Raw genomic sequence first — 22,117 nt, 5'->3', positions numbered from 1 at the left:
CCCTGTAAATCACATCTATGGGAAGGGGGTGGAAATCTCTGCAGAATTTAAAAACGGAGACAGGAAAAAGCCTTCATCAAGTTTCCACCTGGAGTTGAAAGCCTCACTTCACAATCTTTTAATGTATAGACTTCTACCTGGAAATGGAATATGTCTGAGATTTAATTAAAAACTAGTTCCTCCCCAAGGAAGTTGCAGCCTCCAGGCGAATCTCACAGTATAAAACAGCAGCTAGGATAACCACAACTTGTAGTTCTTGGAGGTAGCTCACACGGCTAGAACTAACCTGGTTCCTGACCAGAAGTGCGTACTCCCGCAACAACGCCAGATCGATACGCTAGTACGTTTATTTCCCCGTTTATTTTGGTAAGCAAAATCGCTTTGTGTGTATTTTTGTACTTTTATCTTTGTAACTTTTTAGTTTGTTTTTGTAATCTTTTGTATATATTCTGTTCTGCATCGTTCCACCTTTTCCCCTGGAATATTAAATTATTATTTAACCACTTGAGGACCGTGGGCTTTACCCCCCTTAAGGACCAGGCACTTTTTTTCCATTCAGACCACTGCAGCTTTCACGGTTTATTGCTCGCTCATACAACCTACCACCTAAATGAATTTTGGCTCCTTTTCTTGTAACTAATAAAGCTTTCTTTTGGTGCTATTTGGTTGCTGCTGCGATTTTTACTTTTTATTATATTCATCAAAAAAGACATGAATTTTGTCAAAAAAATGATTTTTTTAATTTTCTGTGCTGACATTTTTCAAATAAAGTAAAATTTCTGTATACATGCAGCGCGAAAAAAATGTGGACAAACATGTTTTTGATAAACAAAAAAAAAACCATTCAGCCTATATTTATTGGTTTGGGTAAAAGTTATAGCGTTTACAAACTATGGTGCAAAAAGTGAATTTTCCCATTTTCCAGCATCTCTGACTTTTCTGACCACCTGACATGTTTCATGAGGGGCTAGAATTCCAGGATAGTATAAATACCCCCCAAATGACCCCATTTTGGAAAGAAGACATCCCAAAGTATTCACTGAGAGGCATAGTGAGTTCATAGAAGATATTTTTTGTCACAAGTAAGCAGAAAATGACACTTTGTGACAAAAAAAAAAAAAGTTTCCATTTCTTCTAACTTGCAACAAAAAAAAAAAAAAAAAATGAAATCTGCCACGGACTCACTATGCTCCTCTCTGAATACCTTGAAGTGTCCACTTTCCAAAATGGGGTCATTTGTGGGGTGTGTTTACTGTCCTGACATTTTGGGGGGTGCTAAATTGTAAGCACCCCTGTAAAGCCTAAAGGTGCTCATTGGACTTTGGGCCCCTTAGCGCAGTTAGGCTGCAAAAAAGTGCCACACATGTGGTATTGCTGTACTCAGGAGAAGTAGTATAATGTGTTTTGGGGTGTATTTTTTACACATACCCATGCTGGGTGGGAGAAATCTCTGTAAATGACAATTGTTTGATTTTTTTTTTTACACACAATTGTCCATTTACAGAGATATTTCTCCCACTCAGCATGGGTATGTGTAAAAATACACCCCAAAACACATTATACTACTTTTCCTGAGTACGGCGATACCACGTGTGGCACTTTTTTGCACCCTAACTGCGCTAAGGGGCCCAAAGTCCAATGAGTACCTTTAGGATTTCACAGGTTATTTTTGTTTCAAGACTACTCCTCACGGTTTAGGGCCCCTAAAATGCCAGGGCAGTATAGGAACCCCACTAATGACCCCATTTTAGAAAGAAGACACCCAAAGGTATTCCGTTAGGAGTATGGTGAGTTCATAGAAGATTTTATTTTTTTGTCACAAGTTAGTGGAAACTGATTTTAATTGTTTTTTTTTCACAAAGTGTCATTTTCCGCTAACTTGTGACAAAAAATAAAATCTTCTATGAACTCACCATACTCCTAACGGAATACCTTTGGGTGTCTTCTTTCTAGAATGGGGTCATTTATGGGGTTCCTATACTGCCCTGGCATTTTAGGGGCCCTAAACCGTGAGGAGTAGTCTTGAAACCAAATGTCGCAAAATGACCTGTGAAATCCTAAAGGTACTCATTGGACTTTGGGCCCCTTAGCGTACTTAGGGTGTAAAAAAGTGCCACACAATATCTCTGTAAATGACAATTGTTTGATTTTTTTTGCACACAATTGTCCATTTACAGAGAGATTTCTCCCACCCAGAATGGGTATGTGTAAAAATACACCCCAAAACACATTATACTACTTTTCCTGAGTATGGCGGTACCACATGTGTGACACTTTTTTGCAGCCTAGGTGCGCTAAGGGGCCCAACGTCCTATTCACAGGTCATTTTGAGGCATTTGTTTTCTAGACTACTCCTCACGGTTTAGGGCCCCTAAAATGCCAGGGCAGTATAGGAACCCCACAAGTGACCCCATTTTAGAAAGAAGACACCCCAAGGTATTCCGTTAGGTGTATGGCGAGTTCATAGAAGATTTTAGTTTTTGTCACAAGTTAGTGAAAAATGACACTTTGTCGAAAAAAAAAAACCAAAAATCAATTTCCGCTAACTTTTGACAAAAAATAAAATCTTCTATGAACTCGTCATACACCTAACAGAATACCTTCAAAAAGTCAAGTGTATCAGCACACCGTTTTAAGAATGCTTTACGCTCCTTTTATTGAGCTATGCGTTCCATCAAGATATTGAAGCCGACAATTGTTTCGGGGGCCACGCAGGGTCCCCCTTCATCAAGGCGTGTGGACCCTGCGTGGCCCCCGAAACAATTGTCGGCTTCAATATCTTGATGGAACGCATAGCTCAATAAAAGGAGCGTAAAGCATTCTTAAAACGGTGTGCTGATACACTTGACTTTTTGTTTGCATTTGGGACATGCCTACGTCCTAGTATCAAGCACCTGACCTACAGTTGATGGAGTGCCTTCTACAACTCCTATTACTAACAGAATACCTTGGGGTGTCTTTTTTTCTAAAATGGGGTCACTTGTGGGGTTCCTATACCGCCCTGGCATTTTACGGGCCAAAAACCGTGAGTAGTCTGGAAACCAAATGTCTCAAAATGACTGTTCAGGGGTATAAGCATCTGCAAATTTTGATGACAGGTGGTCTATGAGGGGGCGAATTTTGTGGAACCCGTCATAATCAGGGTGGCCTTTTAGATGACAGGTTGTATTGGGCCTGATCTGATGGATAGGAGTGCTAGGGGGGTGACAGGAGGTGATTGATGGGTGTCTCAGGGGGTGGTTAGAGGGGAAAATAGATGCAATCAATGCACTGGGGAGGTGATCGGAAGGGGGTCTGAGCGGGATCTGAGGGTTTGGCCGAGTGATCAGGAGCCCACACGGGGCAAATTAGGGCCTGATCTGATGGGTAGGTGTGCTAGGGGGTGACAGGAGTTGATTGATGGGTGTCTCAAGGTGTGATTAGGGGGGGGGGGAATAGATGCAAGCAATGCACTGGCGAGGTGATCAGGGCTGGGGTCTGAGGGCGTTCTGAGGGTGTGGGCGGGTGATTGAGTGCCCTAGGGGCAGATAGGGGTCTAATCTGATAGGTAGCAGTAACAAGGGGTGATTGATGGGTAATTAGTGGGTGTTTAGGGTAGAGAACAGATGTAAACACTGCACTTGGGAGGTGATCTGACGTCGGATCTGTGGGCGATCTATTGGTGTGGGTGGGTGATCAGATTGCCCGCAAGGGGAAGGTTAGGGGCTGATTGATGGGTGGCAGTGACAGGGGGTGATTGATGGGTGGCAGTGACAGGGGGTGATTGATGGGTAATTGACAGGTGATCAGTGGGTTATTACAGGGAAGAACAGATGTAAATATTGCACTGGTGAATTGATAAGGGGGGGTCTGAGGGCAATCTGAGCGTGTAGGCGGGTGATTGGGTGCCCGCAAGGGGCAGATTAGGGTCTGATCTGATGGGTAACAGTGACAGGTGGTGATAGGGGGTGATTGATGGGTAATTAGTGGGTGTTTAGGGTAGAGAACAGATGTAAACACTGCACTTGGGAGGTGATCTGACGTCGGATCTGCGGGCGATCTATTGGTGTGGGTGGGTGATCAGATTACTCGCAAGGGGCAGGTTAGGGGCTGATTGATGGGTGGCAGTGACAGGCGGTGATTGATGGGTGATTGACAGGTGATTGATAGGTGATTGACAGGTGATCAGGGGGATAGATGCATACAGTACACGGGGGGGTGTCTGGCGGCCAGGGTCTGGGGAGAATCTGAGGGGTGGGGGGGGGGGTGATCAGGAGGGAGCAGGGGAAGGTTTAGGGAATAAAAATAAAATAGCGTTGACAGGGAGTGATTGATGGGTGATTAGGGGGGTGATTGGGTGCAAACAGTGGTCTGGGGGGTGGGCAGGGGGGGGTCCTGAGGGGTGCTGTGGGCGATCAGGGGGCGGGGGGGGGGGGAAATCAGTGTGTTTGGGTGCAGATTAGGGTGACTGCAGCCCGCCCTGGTGGTCCCTCGGACACTGGGACCACCAGGGCAGGAGGCAGCCTGTATAATACACTTTGTATACATTACAAAGTGTATTATACACTTTGTATGCGGCGATCCGGGTGCTAGTAACCCGCCGGCGCTTCCGAACGGCTGGCAGGTTACAGCGCGAGGTGGGCGGAGCCAGTCCCCGGCGGTCGATCGCGTCACGAATGACGCGATCGCGCCGCCCATGCCCCTACAAGGACCGCCGCCTCTGGACATGAGCTGGTCCTTGCGGCATCCACTTTCCGACCGCCCCTGTGCAGTGGGCGGTCGTTAAGTGGTTAATAAGCTTGACTTCTGCCGTACTAAACTAACACTCATAGCCTAGAAGAGATTGAAGTGTGTATAAGTCCATGCCTATTTGTATGCTTGAGCAACACTACCATATGAAATTGTAATTGCATTGTGTGTGGGGGCGTTTGTCATACGTTGGCCTAAAGCGCGCAGCTGACCCAACGTACAAAAAACGCCAGTGCGAGTAGCGACAGCAGAGTGGCTAACAGTATCGTTCGGAACGACTGTTAGTGGTTTTTTGCTTCACTACAGTGTAAGATTGCAACTGTGTGTGTGTGTGGGTGCGTGGCGTTCCCGTATTCGGCCTAAGCGCAAAGCTGACCCGAATACGAAAACGCGGAGTGCGCGCTGAGGACTCGACAGCAGAGTGGAAGTGTCTAGCGAACAGCTAGTGGTGGCAGTGAGAGGTGTTCTGAGGGGTCCCAGCCTTGTTTTAGCTCGAATAAGGCTGCTCCCCGCTTGATCTGGTCAAACCCGCAGTCGGGAACCGTATACGCAGGCGTGCCGCGGGCCGGTTCCTGACAGACACTATGCTGCAAATAGCAAGCGTAGCGTGCATTAAGGTGTGCAGGGTCAACTAGAGCAAGTAACAGGAGGTTACTTATGCTATTTTCTTAGTGAATCAACCCTATAGTTTGTCAAATCTTTGCAATGTTTAATATTTAAGATAAAATTAAGACTTTATTCTTTTGGCTTTCATGGTTCTATTTTTACTTTTTGTTATCCTTGTAATAAATCTAAGGCCAAAGCCAATGACAAAGAATTCCATGCAGTCCTGTACATCAAATCATATACAGTTTCCAGCCAGTTTAGCCAGAAAAGTTACAATAGTTGCAGCCTGCACTGAAAAAGTAAATTTTATAGATTCAATTACAGGATTGAGAAGTACTATATTGATTTTCAAATGAAGGTGGATTTACCCTTTAAGGAGATAAACTTTATGCCACTCTCTTTACAAAGACATTGATTTTTCCCTTTTGGAAAACAATTTTTTCTTCAGTTTTGTTTATTTGTGCTGCAATGCTGAGGATTTTCAAGTTTTACCTTAAGATCTATTATAGACAGTGACATTTTTTAATATAGTGAGAAGAATTTCACCTTTGTCTGTGTCTACAGAGATGTGAAAGAGGACGTTTTCCTGATGACTTCAAAGCAATATGCATCACTATTTAAATGCTTGCTCCTCAGTTAACATTCAATCTAATAGTACCCATATAATTCTCATTATAGAACATTTGTTTTTTCTGTAGGGAAAAATACAGCGAAGGTGTTATTTCAATTATCACTAACACCAGCAACTCCAGGACATGTTTGGCTGAGTTGCTAGAAGGACAGGCTAACATCTGCTATCCAGCAGTTACTGCTTATGCTGGCTTCTGTGGACCAAACATTAACGTAGGGCTATTGAGTTTCTGGTGTGATTCAAACACTACTGCAGCCAAATAGACCTGTAGGGCTCTTGGGCAACTGGTATTGTTTAAAAAAATAATAAATATGGTAGCCTCCATATCCCTCTTGTTACAACTGTCCTTTAATCCCGACTGCAAGAAGAAGGGTTAAAAAAAGGCCTAGTTTTATTTAGGAATAGGACTGCAAATACATGTTTATCTCATCATGTCACTTCAGGTACAGTTAGGCATTTGTCCTACTACAGAGGTCTACAGCACCTTGCTTTACTGCAACTTCCTGCTTGTGCTTCAGTCTGTGCATGAGAATACTGGGGTCTCAGTGAATGATGCAGAAGGTTAGGACAAGGAGAGCCAACATCTGGATAGTCAGATTTAGTATAAGTATCTCAGTCAGTGCAAATGAACATTCATAGAAACTCCCTTCAATGCACAATCACACATTTGAAAATAAGCAGACAGCTTCACGTATCTCCCCTTTTCCATAATTCCTTTAGTCGGAACTTTGAAGCCTAACAAACTAACTGATATCCTGGATCTCACTTTCCTCATAAACTGACAGATTTTCACACAGATGGAGGACCACGCTAGCCAGCGCCTGGGATAGCTTTTCTCTTTCCAGGGCTTTAACTTTGTAGTCAACATCACAGCCGTAAATGTTTTGGTATGCGAATTTTCATACGAATTTGCATGAAATCAATGGAAAAGCACACCGGCATTGCCATGGTTAAATTCGCATACATCGTCATTCATGCGAATTTACACGAAAATTCGCATGCACACGCATGCGAAATTCGCATCTGCATGCGAATTTTGCCGCAGCGATTTCGCAAGGCAATAGTGGAAACGAGCCCTCAAACTGTGATTAAAAGAGAAAAGATGATAAAATGTTATTTTTCTCAGATAATAGTCATCATACATAACTTATATATACACAGTAATAGCATTGCTTAATTCACAAAAATGAAATAAACCAATCGAAAAACAAGTTATTTGTGCTGCTGCAGTAAAGCAGTCACCGTGACACGGCTGTCCCCCTGGGGGACAAGAGAGCGATCGGCTCTCACAGGCAAAAGCCTATGACAGCCGATCAACGTAATTGGCCGGCTTTGAGGAGGCAGGGGTTGTAAAAAAAAAAAAAATAATAATAATAATACAAAAATAGTAATAAATATAAAAAAACAAAAACAAATAAATATTTATTTAAAAAATAAATAAACACAAAGGGGGTTCAGACCCCACCAACAGAGAGCTCTGTTGGTGGGGGGAAAAGGGAGGGGGGGGGGAATCACTTGTGTGCTGTGTTGTGCGGCCCTGCAGCTTGGCCTTAAGGCTGCAGTGGCCAATTAAGTAGAAAATAGCCTGGTCACTAGGGGGTTTAACACCATGGTCCTCAAGAGGTTAAATAACATCACTGTAATGGATAGCGGGGATGCCGCCGCGGAGACAGGTGGCATGGCGGCGGTCTCCGCGTGTCAGCCGGCGGCCTCTGCCGCGCAGTTACATGCTGGTGATCTGCCTGGTCCTTCTATTGCACATAGATTGAGAACTACGCGCGCGCGCCAGGCGACAGGACCTTTATGCGAATAGAAGGGGAGTCAGCTGATCTGCCAAGTCAGCTGACTCCAACAGTACTTCGGATTGGCTGAGTGGCTGGGGCGGCGCTGCGGAGCAACTTTGTATATATAGTACCAGACTGTCAGTTGCTCCATGTCTGCTGTTGCGAATGCTTGCGTGTGAGCGCTCAGACCTTAGTCATATCCCAAAGTGTGCTAGAACCAGCCAGAGTTGGGAATCCACACTTAGCCAGATTCTGTTGATAGCTTAAAGTACTAATTACATTGTATTATCTGTTATGACCTTCTGCTTTCCTTGACTACTCTCCTGCTTGCTGACTCTGTACCTCTGCTCATCTGATTCACGTTGCCGACACTGCCTGAACTCAACTCTGAATCAGCCTTCTGTCTTTGTACCTTATCTGTCCGTACGTTGCCTACTCTGCTTGTCTGACCTCTCTATCCTCGCCAGTCGGCCTAGCCACTGGTGAGGGATCTGTAGCATTCACCTGCTCCTCAGGTGAAGCTCTATTGCAGCACTGCCTGTAACACCTGCTCCTCAGGTGTCCAGTGGCTGCAGTACAGTGTTTATCACCAGCTCATCTGGTGAAGCACTATTGCAGCACTGTCTGTAACACCTGCTCCTCAGGTGTCCACTGGCTGCAGTACTGTCTTAATCACCTGCTTCTCAGTTGATCAACCTTGCAGCATTCCCTGTAGCGCCTGCTCCTCAGGTGTTCTTTAGCTGCAGTACAGCCGGACTCGCCTGCTCCTCAGGTGATCCTTGGCTGCAGTATTGTCTGTAGTCACCCGCTCCTCAGGAGACCTCCTCTTCTTCATTACTGTTGCACCAAACACCACTCACGTTGGTAGTCCTGTGTCTGGCTATGCTAACATTATTGGTGATTCTGCAGATCACCACATCATCAGGTATAGCATCTGTATTATTGGTGATAGTGCAGATCACCAATGATCAGAAAATCTGTTTAGTTGACATCAATCGTTACAATCACTGCTTTAAAGCCCGTTACACAACTCCTGACTTAAAGGAACACTATCAATACCCAAGTGTTCTAAAATGACAATGTACAAATAATGTCTAAGTAGCTGTGTAAACATTTTTCTACTTTTCATGTTAAATATCAGTGGCAAAAGCTGTAATTCATTGTGTATAGGGTTTAGCTCTATTGGAACAAATCATTCGCAAAAAGGGGTGTCTGCTCCAATACACAGCCAGTGTTTTGCATATCAGACTACAGAGTATTTTTCTCTGAAAGCAGAAAAAAGAAAAAAAAGCAAGCTGTGTTGTCAGGTTTCACATATAATTACAAATATTTATAACAAGTTACATTTCCTCTGCTCTCCTGCAGACAGCTCAAAGACACTGAACAAAGGCAGCTTCAGAGAGCTCTCTCTCACACACATACAGGATTAACAGATGTAGTGTGAGGGAATTCCCCCTCCCTTCATGGTTCACTCTGCCGTCAGATTTGGCATCAGTTAAGAGTGAAAGTAATTTGTATACATTTCAATTGCTTATCTCTTTTGCTTAGGGCCAAAATCAGTTGGTCTCAGTTAAAATGGAAAGAAAACTGATTTTCAAAGGAATGCCCATGTTTTCCTATGGCACCTTTCACACTTAACACGTTTTAACTGAAATCTTCTTCCCAATGCACTGCTATGGAAAAACCGCGTACCAACACGCACTAACGCGTACCAACGCACACCAACTGATTAAGTGTAAAAGGGCCCTAAGCAAAAGAGATAAGCAATTGAAATGTATACATCATTATTTACCAGCACTTCAGGAACTCTCTAAATCCCAGGTTAAAAAAAAACATGATAATCAATAGTGTTCCTTTAAGTCGGCTGAGGCGGCCAGCGACCCTCGAGCTACTCAACCCCAGCAAAACCAATTCCCCCGTCAATCCCATTGTTAGCTCCCCGCCCTACTCGTAGCAACACAGCACATCGTAAGCTACACAGCTGACACAGGCATGTGCAGGCCGGCCCAGGGATGTTGCCCAAGTGGAATCAGGTCCTGATTCCTGATGGGCGACATGCATTATTAGTGTGTATGCACCTTAACGTGAACCCGAGGTGAGAGTGATATGGAGGCTGCCATATTTGTTTCCTTTTAAACAATACCAGTTGCCTGGTAGCTCTGCTATGTGATAGGGACTTCATGGTTTGGACTTGTTTTTACAGCAAATCCCACTGATGCCTGACCCAATTGAGATCTGGGGAATTTGGAGGCAAAGGAATCTATGATTTTGTAGAGTATGCCACCTTCTTCCATGCCTATTGTATAGGTTTTTTGGCAGTGGGCAGGGGCCATAATGGGTACCCTGACTGGCCTGTGGCTATGCAGTATCACGCATAGCAAGCTGTGAAGCACTGTGTGTTGAGACACCTTTCTCTCATGGTCTGCATTAACCACCCTGGCGTTCTATTAAGATCGCCAGGGCAGCTGCATGAGGGTTTTTTTTAAATAAAAAAAAAAATATTTCATGCAGCCAACTGAAAGTTGGCTGCATGAAAGCCCACTAGATGGCGCTCCGGAGGCGTTCTTCTGATCGCCTCCGGCGCCCAGAATAAACAAGGAAGGCCGCAATGAGCGGCCTTCCTTGTTTTGCTTAGATCGTCGCCATAGCGACGAGCGGAGTGACGTCATGGACGTCAGCCGACGTCCTGACGTCTGCCGCCTCCGATCCAGCCCTTAGCGCTGGCCGGAACTATTTGTTCCGGCTGCGCAGGGCTCAGGCGGCTGGGGGGACCCTCTTTCGCCGCTGCTCGCGGCGGATCGCCGCAGAGCGGCGGCGATCGGGCAGCACACGCGGCTGGCAAAGTGCCGGCTGCGTGTGCTGCTCTTTATTTCATGTAAATCGGCCCAGCAGGGCCTGAGCGGCACCCTCTGGCGGTAATGGACGAGCTGAGCTCGTCCATACCGCTAAGGTGGTTAAGGTGTTTACATTACATTAGATCTTCTGTGGAATTGGACCAGGTAGGTGAGCCATTGCTCCAGCCATTCTGCTCCTGGGGAGAACACAACCATATTTTCAAGACTTCATGTCATGCTAGTAGCCTCATCAATGCTACAACAAAAGTAAACAAAATTTGGCTGATAAAACTGAATGTGAATAGGTAGGATCTACATATTTTCAGAAACTGCTCAAATATAATATTTTTGTTACACCTTTCTAAGATAGAAGGTCAGACTTTAACATAGATGAAAAAACAACTAAGTGGACAATATAACAATATCTAACCAGTGCTCAGAGTGCTGTATGCGGCAAGGCCAAATCAGAATCTACACTGCATGTAGGAGATTTCATCAGAGGAAGGCCTTTGACCGAAGAAACGCTTCACCATCTGTGATGCTTCACAAGTAGTCTGCAATGCACTGACCTCTGGCTTTAACAGTATGTTACGCCTAAGCTCATCAATTAGAAAAATGGATGCATTTACCACAACAGCAACTATTAATTTGTCTTGCTAGAACTCTTCATATTGAAAATGATTTTTTTTTCTTCACAGGAAGCAGCTGTCACAGTGAATGCAAAGACTTGTTTATACATTATAATAGGAAAACTGTGTTTCATGTACAAACACATAAGCAACAAAAGGCTACCACTAAGGCTTGGAGAAAAGATGCAAGGCATATCTAGTTAAAGAAGAAATGTTCAGGTTTCTTTAAGGAGAGAGGTACAACTCATTCATGGCTTACACACAGTAAATTATGTGATGCCTGAAACTAGTTTAAACACACTGTGAAGTCAAGTCAAAACATAGTGTAAGGCGCAAAACATCAAAAGGTTCTAGCTGTGACTATCACTTAATGAAGAGGTTGTCCACAAATTATTTACTTTGTTACTCCTTCCTACCTGACATTAGGAAGGGTCCTAAAACTGCCAGACCTCTGTCCCTTCCTCTAAACAGACCACACCAGTGCCTTTTCCCAGCAGTCTGGACGTTGGATGATTGTACTGCCCCCACCACATGCTCATGATCATACACTACTCCTAATGACCATGCCCAGCAGCAGAGAAGGGATAGGCGAATGACCTAGGTGCCACCTACCCTCCCACAAGGGAGCGCAAAGGAGTTGTCTTCCTCTAGAAGACAACCTAACGCTGGCCTACAGTTCTACAAGTCACACCATCACTGGAGATTTGGAGGAGATTTTATGATACATCTTACTAGTGTTGGATCTTCACCAGGGCAGAGATTATTCTATTTGAGCAGCTCTTTTTGTTGAAGAGTTCACTCTCAGGAACCATGCTGTTAAATGTAGAAAATGAGGGTTGGTGTGGCTCTGATGCCTTGTACTAGAATGTTTGGCCTGGTAAAGAGCTTAAAATCTCAGGCTGTTCGAAAGGTCAAAATGCAAATATCCACCTTGCCACTTCTCATGTCTCACAACTGGCCAATCATTTTGCTCATACAAAAAGCCAACATAGAGAACTCAAAAAGTAAAAGGTACAGAAACCAACCATAGCGCCCCTACAAATGTTTAAAAAATAATCTGAAAGGATGTGTATGTGAATGCAGCACACCAGTGCAAGCAGGTTAACCTGGCTTAAGAAAATGTAAAAAAAACAAACTCCTCCAAGCATGTTCATAGGCACCAAAGAATTACATTATCACTTAAAGCACAGTTCTTCAACCCTATCCTCAAGGCCCACCAACAGTACATGTTTTGCAGAAAACCACACACATGCACAGGTGAGGTAATCAGTGTCTCAGCAGAGCTGATTAACTATCTCTGTGGATTTCCACAAGACATGTACTGTTGGTGGGCCTTGAAGACAGGGTTGGGTACACCGACTTAAAGGACCACTATTGTGAAAAATGTTAACATTTACAATACATGTGTACAGTAGGGATGGTCAATGAGATGCAATCATTTCAAGTTGAAGCAGGATTATGCAAATTTTGCAAATTTTGTATGCAAATTTATGTAGTTTCAAAATTGACTAATCAAATTTTACCTCAGCAGGATCTCATTGGTTAATTTTCAAAGTTCCAAAAATTTGAATACAACATTAGCATAATGCTTCATCAACTCACAATGATTTGGATCTCACTGGTCATCTCTAGTGTAAATATAAATAGTACATTTTTCCCAAAATAAAATGAGCTACAAAATTACTTTTCTCAAGTCTTACTATCACTTACAGTAGGAAGTAAAAATCTGATAGATATGAAATATTCTGGACTAGTCCATTCCCTCATGGGGGATTCTCAGTATTTCCTTTATTCTTCCACTCTCTGGAACGGATCTATACAAATATGTCATCCAGGTTTCTACTCCATTTACACTATTTTGGTGGCTGGACTGAGCAACTGCAGTTGTAAGTACTTTTGAAATGAAAAAAAACTCTAGAGAATCCCCCATGCTGGGGAGAGAGACAAGTCCAAAAACTTTCAGATCATAACTACCTACTGTGATAGCAACATAGTAAAAAATAACCGTACACAACATTTTACTGTGAGAAAAATGTAAATTTTATACATATGAAAATAAATGTATTTAAAAATTTTTTTTGCTTTTTTTTATTGAAAACATTCTTAGTAGAGCATATGAAAACATTCTGAGAGAAAAAGGTTTGATGATATAAATGTACTTTTTTGTGATAGTAGTCCTATAAGTATTAAAAAAACAAATATGAAATTCTAGCTCCCATGTTTTGTCTGGCGTGAACAAAAAAATCAAATAATTAAATTTACAATGCAGATTCTTGATTAGCTCAGTGAGATAAAACTTCAATAGGAATCAAAGTAAATTAATCCTGTTACAAGTGCGGTTCACTGTCTGCAAACCTTCCCTCCATACGCAAGACTAAACTGTGGGTGAATACAAATAAGGTGGACTTTGTCAGAATGGTTTATGGTCAAGATCAAAAAGGTTTTAGATCACTTATCAATCTTAAAACAAGATTTCACAGTTAAGCATTTACTTAATGCAGTCAGAGGGAATGATTTGTTGCATTTTTAAATAAAGCAAGTATGTCCTTAAAGTGGCCCTAAGAATAAAAAAGTGCTCCTAGGGGGTACCTACCTTGGGAGGGGGGAATCTCTGGACCCCAATGAGGCTTCCCTTGTCATCCATTTCAGCCTCGTCCCAGCGCTGGCCACCCTGAAAGTCCGGTGAAAAGGGTGTGTCAGTCGCACTGTAGTGGATTTTCCTTGGGCTCTGGCGGAAATAGTCGAGCCCGATCGAGTCCCCTCTACTGCACAGGCGTGAGCCGTCTGCACCTGCGTAGTAAAGCGAACCCGTCTGGGCTTGGCCATTACCACCAGAACCTGAGCGGAAAGACACTAGTGCGCCTGTGTGCAGCGGCACATGTTATGGTTGGTGATGAGCAACGGATTAAATCCGAATGAGTTTCATTCGGATTTCATCCTGATAATTATTAATGCAGCTGAGTGGGTGGGCGTTAAACTTACCCAGCAGCCTTCTTCTTTCATCCGTCCCACGACACCTCCCATGCTGCGTTCCAAACCGCGTCACGTGACTACAAACACTTCCTCCTTCAACCTGGAAGGAGGAAGTGTTTGTAGTCACGTGACCGCTAGCACTGGAACGGAGAGGGACGGGGAAAGCTTCATTAGGATCCAAAGGCTTCCCCGTCTCGAGGTAATCATGTTTTTTTAAAGTCACAATTGTACATTAACATCACTTAAAAAAATGTCTGGCACAATAACCATTTCATGGTAATGGACATGTTTACTATAGTATGTCTCCACTGTTAAGGTGCCCATACACTAACGTGATTTCCCACCGATACACAGCAGATTCATTTACTGTGATCAAATCTGCTGTGAAATCGATAATGCAAATGCAAACCGATCAACCGATTTCCATCCGAAATCTATCGATTACGGCGATCTACCCAGGCGGAAAATTTTGCGCCAATCGGGAGCGTGTCATTAGCGGCGTTCTATATGTCGAGGACCGACGCAGCAATACATTACCTGTCTGGCTGGTGCGAGTCCCCACTGTCTCTCACTTCTTCCGGCATCTTCACTTCCTGTCCCGTCCTGTGAGAAAGCAAAGTTCAAACAGTAGAGGGTGCTTTACTGTTTGAACTTTCTGCTTGTGACAGGACGGGACAGGAAGTGAAGGTAAGATGGAGTACGCTGGAAGAAATGAGACTGCGGGGACCCGGGGAATCGCTCCAGCAGACAGGTAATGTATTGCGGCTGGCCAGGGAAGCAGGGGTGGCAAGCAGGTGGCAGTGGCAGCTCCACAGGTTGTGAATCAATTTTATGCTGAAATTGATTCAAACTCTGTTTGCAGTGTATGGACAGCCATTAGATCCCTCTCTGATCAGATTCGATCGAAGAAGGATCTATCTGTTGGTCGATCTGGTGGCAATCGACCAGTGTATGGCTGCCTTTATTTCTTTCTAGTAGGTGATGTTTTTCTTTAGGCTAGTTTTACATTGGAGCGTTATGATGCGCACCCTGTAAAAACAGCATTGCAATGGAGGGGGAAAGCCACATCACACAGAACTCTTGCAATGCGATGCATTCGGTAAAACCTACAGACACTACATAAAAAGCAGGGTGAGGCCGGGCTGTGCTTCAGATCCAGATTCTTCCTTTTCCTTAGGAAATATCTTTGAGCTTTGTAATACCTCAGGTTCTCTTCAAGGACCAAATACATAGATTAGCTGGATTTCAATCTGCGATCACTGTGATTGGCTCACAGTAATCACAAGGTCCTGACCAATGTACAGAGCTCAGCTGTCAGTAGGAAAGCTCAGCGAGTGGACCACGTAGCAGCGAGTCATTGATATCTATTCCCTGGCAAGGATAAGATGTAGTTAGAGGCAGTAAAGATGGAACATGCCTGGAGCCATTTTCTCTTTATTTACTATATAAAATTCACTGAAATCAAAATGTGGACAGTACAATACATATGTAATGTAAGTAGAACAAGTATTTACCGTATATACTCGGCTACAAGTCGAGAAATTTAGGACTGACTCACAATTTAAAAGTGGGGGGGTCGACTTATAGTCGCGTCAGCCCTAAATTTCCAAACTTGTAGCCGAGGTCGGGGTGCCCCTTTCTCCTCACTACTCTACACTGCACTGCCCCTCTCTAGCTCTCCCTCCTTCCTGCCTCCTCCTAATTATAATTGTGGCCAGTTTTCCCTATAAACTCCCCCTCCCCTTCCAGCCACTATGGTGCCTGCCGTTCTCTCTCCCCGGGTGGCCCCTCTCTCCCCCGTGTTCAGTAAATGAATGCAGTGTAGAAAGCTGACATACGTTACCTAATCCACCGCTGCGCGCTGTGTCCTTTGATCTCCTCTTCGCTCATGCCGGCGAGCATATTATAGCGTCTCTCCTGCTTCCAGTACCATGTGACATCGGGAGTCACATGGTACTGAAGCAGGAGAGACGCTATAGTATGCTCGCCGGCATGAGCGAAGAGGAGATCAAAGGACACAGCGCGCAGCGGTGGATTAGGTAACGTATGTCAGCTTTCTACACTGCATTCATTCACTGAACACGGGGGAGAGGGGCCACCCGGGGAGAGAGAACCGCAGGCACCATAGCGGCTGGAAGGGGAGGGGGAGTTTATAGGGAAAACTGGCCACAATTATAATTAGGAGGAGGCGGGAGGGAGAGCTAGAGAGGGGCATTCACTAAACACGGGGGAGAGAGGGGCCACCCGGGGAGAGAGAGAATGGCAGGCACAATAGCGGCTGGAGGGGGAGTTTATAGGGAAAACTGGCCATAGTACTCAGGATATCCGCTCTGCATACAGAATGCAGAACAAAATGAGTTGAACAGTGAAAAGCTGAAGCAGCACCTGGGGACCAGGAGGAGTTAATGGCTGCAGAGTTTTATGCACTACAACCATTAACTTCTCCTGTTCCCCAAGTGCAGGCATTACTTCTGGACCCCAAGTGCAGAGCCAGTAACCCCTCCTAGTCCCCACCTGCAGCCATCAACTTTCCTAGGTCGACTTATACTTGAGACTTTGAGAAATACCAGCTTTTGGGGATCAAATTTGGGGGTCGACTTATACACGGGGTCGACTTGTATCCGAGTATATACGGTATGTACTTAGAGTATATATGTTGGTTTTTTTTTCCCTGGGATAGTATAGCTGTCCCTCCTAGCTCCCACAGACATGTTTTGTCAGCATATGACTCATCAGGGGCTTGACTTTGGTATTTGTTTTCCATTGGAGTACTGGTTCTCTCACCACTTTGAAACTCTCCTGCATGCTGGCGAGAAGGAAGATGCAGCTAAGCTGTGATGCAAAAGTAGCCCACACTGGTGACCTGCGTCTAGGGGTGGACATGGGGATGTGAGGAGTCACAATGCCAGGAGCTCAGCAGGCGAGCTGGCACTACAATGGGGAGGTAAGGAAAGCAGGGGGCATATATATGTCTATCTGAAAGGATCCTGCAGGCCCCAGGCCTGATAGCTATTGCTATGGCTGCTATGGTGTTTCTTGCACAATTGTGAGCAGCCATTCAATGTGGCCAGAGCTTTAAACACCAATGTCTTCCCGTCATATGTCTCCAATTCACCTTCTGTCAAAATCTTTGAATCAATGAAATAAATAATACAAATTTGATTACTAGGTTAATGACATTTCTCCAGTTTCAGCTTCAGAAGAGTGCAAAAGACTCATTCCCAAGAATTGCAGAGAGAGACTGTCAAAGCCGATTAGCTTGTTGGATTACAGACTGAAAATGAGAACGATTGTGAACCAATATCCACTTGTTAATGATGAAATACAGACTAGACAGAGTAATGAATGCAATCCTATAACAAATTCATAGTTCTGAATATATAACCACTTTTACTGTATACAGCCACTTCTATTAAAAAGGAACAGAAAAAAGTATTTTTATTTCGCCTGGAGGAAAATGACATTCCATTGCAGTGGAATATAGAACATAGCATCTAAAGCAGAGCATCTCTTACAAATGTAATTGACATTTTACAATTATTTTGCTTTGGGCTGATATAAAGGCCTATGAGATCTTTAGTAGCATAAGTTACAATTTAAGCACAGAGAGGCCTGTACTCATTTACTAATATCTTCTCTATTATGTAACTATATTGAACCCAATAGCCAAATTACTGTGACTCACATTAACCCTGCAGCAACTCATGAGTAATGCTGGAGGCCACTAACAGGAAGTATTTTATTTAAAGCATAAGAAAATAAATTACAGTTTGCTTTAAACTTAGTAAGATGCCAAGATTTATTAACCCCCTTGGCGGTATGAAAAATACCGCCAGGGGGAAGCGCAGCAGTTTTTTTAAATTTTTATTTTTTTAAATCATGTAGCGAGCCGAGGGCTCGCTACATGATAGCCGCTGCTCAGCGGCATCCCCCCGCCCTCTTCCATCGCCTTCGGCGATCTCCGATCAGGAAATCCCGTTCAAAGAACGGGATTTCCTGGAGGGCTTCCCCCGTCGCCATGGCCACCCCTCGGCGCTGCCTGGCACTGATTGGCCAGGCAGCGCACGGGGTCTGGGGGGGGGGGGGGGGGCGCGCGCCGCACCGGATAGCGGCGATCGGGCGCGCGGCGGCGGCGATCGGGGTGCTGGCGCAGCTAGCAAAGTGCTAGCTGCGTCCAGCAAAAAAAAAATTATTTAAATCGGCCCAGCAGGGCCTGAGCGGCACCCTCCGGCGGCTTACCCCGTGTCTAGCACGGGGTTACCGCTAAGGAGGTTAAATCACACATAATGAAGTGAGATTTTCTTGCCCCAAGGTCCTTCTTCAACATATGGTCTTGAAATCCCCACCCTCAGTGTGAAATCAGGCCCAGGCAATATTTTTCTTTCCTATTGATAGGTGCACAAAGGATGCTGGGAAATTGATGTCATAACTTCCCCCTTCCCCCCCAACATGTCCTGCTCCCAGATCACAACCACCGTAAATGTTCTGCTATGTCTTCTCTCTCCTACACACTGCAAAAAGAGATGTAATCTGATCCAAGCAGGCAAAGGTCATGGAAGGGAGGGGCAGGGGAGGGCACCAGGTTGGAGAGGAGGATACAATGCTAAGGGTGTATTTGCAAAGCATCAGCATGAAGAGAAAGGTGGATCTTCTAATACAGATATAAATGTTTGTCTGTTCTATTCAGTACGATGTACCAGATTTAAACTTTATATGTTCATCTAACAGTACACAGTGCATATATGTATTGCCATTCAAACATTTTTTTGGCTGGAGGCAGTCTTACCCAATCCATGTTAAATCAAAGAAAACCTTACTTACCACTGTACAAATGAATGAATAGTAAAACAGGCACATTACACCGTAATGTCATCCTTCAACCTCTGCAGCAATGCAGAGGCTTGATTGCAGTCATGTACAGAGGATGGTGCAATGCCACTACTGCCATTACCTTCATCTCTTAAAGGATACCCGAACTGAAATGTGACGTAATGAGATAGACATGTGTATGTACAGTGCCTAGCACACAAATAACTATGCTGTGTTCCTTTTTTTTCCTTTCTCTGTCTGAAAGAGTTAAATATCAGGTATGAAAGTGGCTGACTCAGTCCTGACTCAGACAGGAAGTGACTACAGTGTGACCCTCACTGATAAGAAATTCCCCTTTTTATCTCTTTCTTGCTCTCAGAAGCCATTTTCTGCTAGGAAAGTGTTTTATAGTTGGAATTTATTATCAGTGAGGGTCACACTGTAGTCACTTCCTGCCTGAGTCAGGACTGAGTCAGTCACTTACATACCTGATATTTAACTCTTTCAGGCAGAGAAAGAAGAAAAGGAACACAGCATAGATATTTGTGTGCTAGGCACTGTACATACCCATGTCTATCTCATCATGTCACATGTCAGTTGAGGTATCCTTTAATGAAGAGGGAGACATAGCTGGCTGTTATATTTTAGAAAGCAGCTGGGATGGTAAGTAACTGTTAGCGCAGTCACACAGTTTACTCAAATTATACAGTGGCAGAACAATTTAATTTTGGTTAATGCAGGCTACTGGCCCTAGTATAGCTGTAAAAAGGGAAGTTCTGTACATTTTATATACAAACCTCCTTGTTCTTAGACTGTACTTTTATGTGTTTCTAAAAGTTTTAGTCATTCATAGCAAGTCATAGTAAAAAGATTATAAATGCCAAAATAGCTTTTTTTTTTTAAGGCAGAATGCAGAAGAGCAAGAAATCTGACATCTTCAAATATGATGATTCTTTATTGCAGCAAAACTGGACATCACAGAAGTGCAGAGCATCAGTGTACTAGCCAGTCAGCCGAAAATAGCTGACACATTCCTGATCCTGCTGTATGTTAAAGTAAACTAGAGATGAAAATAAACTAATGAGATAAACAATTGGATCTGTCCTTCTTCTCCTAAAAATGACTCTTTAAGATATCTCAAGGTTTTATTTCATGTATAAACATTTACAAAGCAGATATAATGTTTCATTGTCTCTGCTCAATTGCAGGGTCTCAAGAGTCCCAGAGTGAAAATACATGAACTATTGACCTTTCATCTTTTCCTCTCATCGTTTCCTCTCACAGTAAAAAGCCCAGGTATCTACTTAGAAAAGTGTTTTATAGCTGTTATTTGTTATCAGTGAGCTGACTGAGCCCTGACTGGAGAAAAACTGTCAGTTCCACAGCTAATTATAAACTCTTTCAGGCAGGGAAAAAAGAAAAGGATCTCAGCATAAGTGTCTGTATGCTTGCCACTATATATATATATATATATATATATATATATATATATATATATATATATATATACACACACACATGTCTAATGTCATCTCTGGTACACTTTAAGGCTCCTTTCACACTAGGAGCTGTGCCATCTGTTCTGATGGACCGCAAAAAAGGTGCAACAAGCAAAGTAACATGAAATTCTATTGGCTTTCATGTTACCGTTCAAATTAGTTAAAATGTTCTAGAGCATTACTTTATAACGTTTCATTACATGACGAGATTTCCCATCGCATGTATTAGAACTAAAGCCGCTGACAAGCGTCAAAGCGTAAAAGTCCTGTCGTCATGCTGTGCGTCATACCCGATTTCGTGTACGTGTTAGCTATTTGGAAAGGGTCTTTAGTCTTTAGGCAAAAGATATTTCAACACTCTGCATCACCAATCCATATCTGCACCTAAAGCAACATTTTATTTTATTTTTTTTCACACAAAAAAAAATACATTGGTTAGTCTACCAAAAATCTATACTGGAAAATGTTTGCTAAACCACTTAGTAGCAGGAAGTTTGACCTCTTACCCTCATAATTCTGGTCTCTGGGTCTTACATTCTCTTTTCTTCTGCTGCACTCCTTGTTATTGAAAAAATAAATAACTGAATTTCAAGGCATCTTAGCATTAGAAACCAACAGATCTGTTGGTGTATGGCCAACGTTAGATTAAACCTGTGCTCAACACGAGGCATAGAATGCCTTATTTTTTATCGCCATGCCTGACAGTAAATTGTAAGCAGTAGGAAAGATTTCCGATACATATAATTAAAGAGGAGCGGCACTTCTGTCAAAAGCTCATACACATGCTATGCATTATGGCCTGGGTTTATTATATTTGTGAGCATCATTGTAAATATGCCCTGACAGAAAGCTATTACTTTGATCAACCACAGTATACCGTATGAAGACTGTCAGTATCAATACGTGTCCTGTAATTACCTTGAATAGTAACTCGCTGGTGTTCTTGGCGCAATAATAGAGCTTCACACTCCCCATTCGGAAACCTTTGCCACTTGCCTCCCTGGCCTTGTGAAGGTCAGCAACGTGTAGGAGTATGGAAAACAAAGGATTGATTCCTACTCCACCTGCTATTAAGACCAGATCCACCGGAGTGTCTGTTTCCTGAGGATCGAAGAAGAATGCTCCACCTACTCGTAAAGCTACTTCTGAGCCAAGAGAACACTGCAATACAAAAACAGAGAGGAGAAAATAATGTTACTATGAGTATTGTAACTAAAAGGCAAAACAGTTCTGATGTCACACTTCTTACAGAGGAACTTTAGCAAGAAGGGGAAAAAAAATAAATGAATACATTGCAGAGTGAGAATTTAATAAAATAGAAGATCAAGAAATGATTGATATTCGCCATGTAATTTGTTCATATTGTTTGATCCACAATCCGCCGGCATCATCTTCTTACTACTGGCAGACATGAGAAAAAACAAAAAACAAAAACAGAAGGCACCAACCGCCATTATCTATAACCACAATCTCTAACAATGCAGTAGGCTAAACATTTTATTTTTATAAATATACATATGCACAGAGGGAGATACTGGTTGCTTTGCAGTTGGAAACAGCTGTTATTTCCCACAAGGCTCCTACAGTTTGATGTCAGGACCTAGGTCCTGACATCACACTATTG

General features: G+C 43.5%; 1 protein-coding gene across 2 annotated transcripts in view; it reads right to left on the bottom strand.

Annotated features, from left to right (window-relative positions):
* OXNAD1 (oxidoreductase NAD binding domain containing 1) overlaps positions 1-22,117 on the bottom strand; it is a 141,719-nt gene that overhangs the window by 23,025 nt on the left and 96,577 nt on the right. For both annotated transcript variants that reach the window (XM_068238678.1, XM_068238677.1), the window contains exon 7: positions 21,412-21,654. In XM_068238678.1, the coding sequence (XP_068094779.1) occupies positions 21,412-21,654 (243 nt within the window). The remainder of the gene's footprint in view (positions 1-21,411; positions 21,655-22,117) is intronic.

This window comes from Hyperolius riggenbachi, chromosome 5 (genome assembly GCF_040937935.1).
Source record: "Hyperolius riggenbachi isolate aHypRig1 chromosome 5, aHypRig1.pri, whole genome shotgun sequence".
Classification (NCBI taxonomy): Eukaryota; Metazoa; Chordata; class Amphibia; order Anura; family Hyperoliidae; genus Hyperolius; species Hyperolius riggenbachi.
The sequence above is the reverse complement of the archived record's forward strand: the minus strand, read 5'-3'. Positions and strand labels throughout refer to the sequence as shown.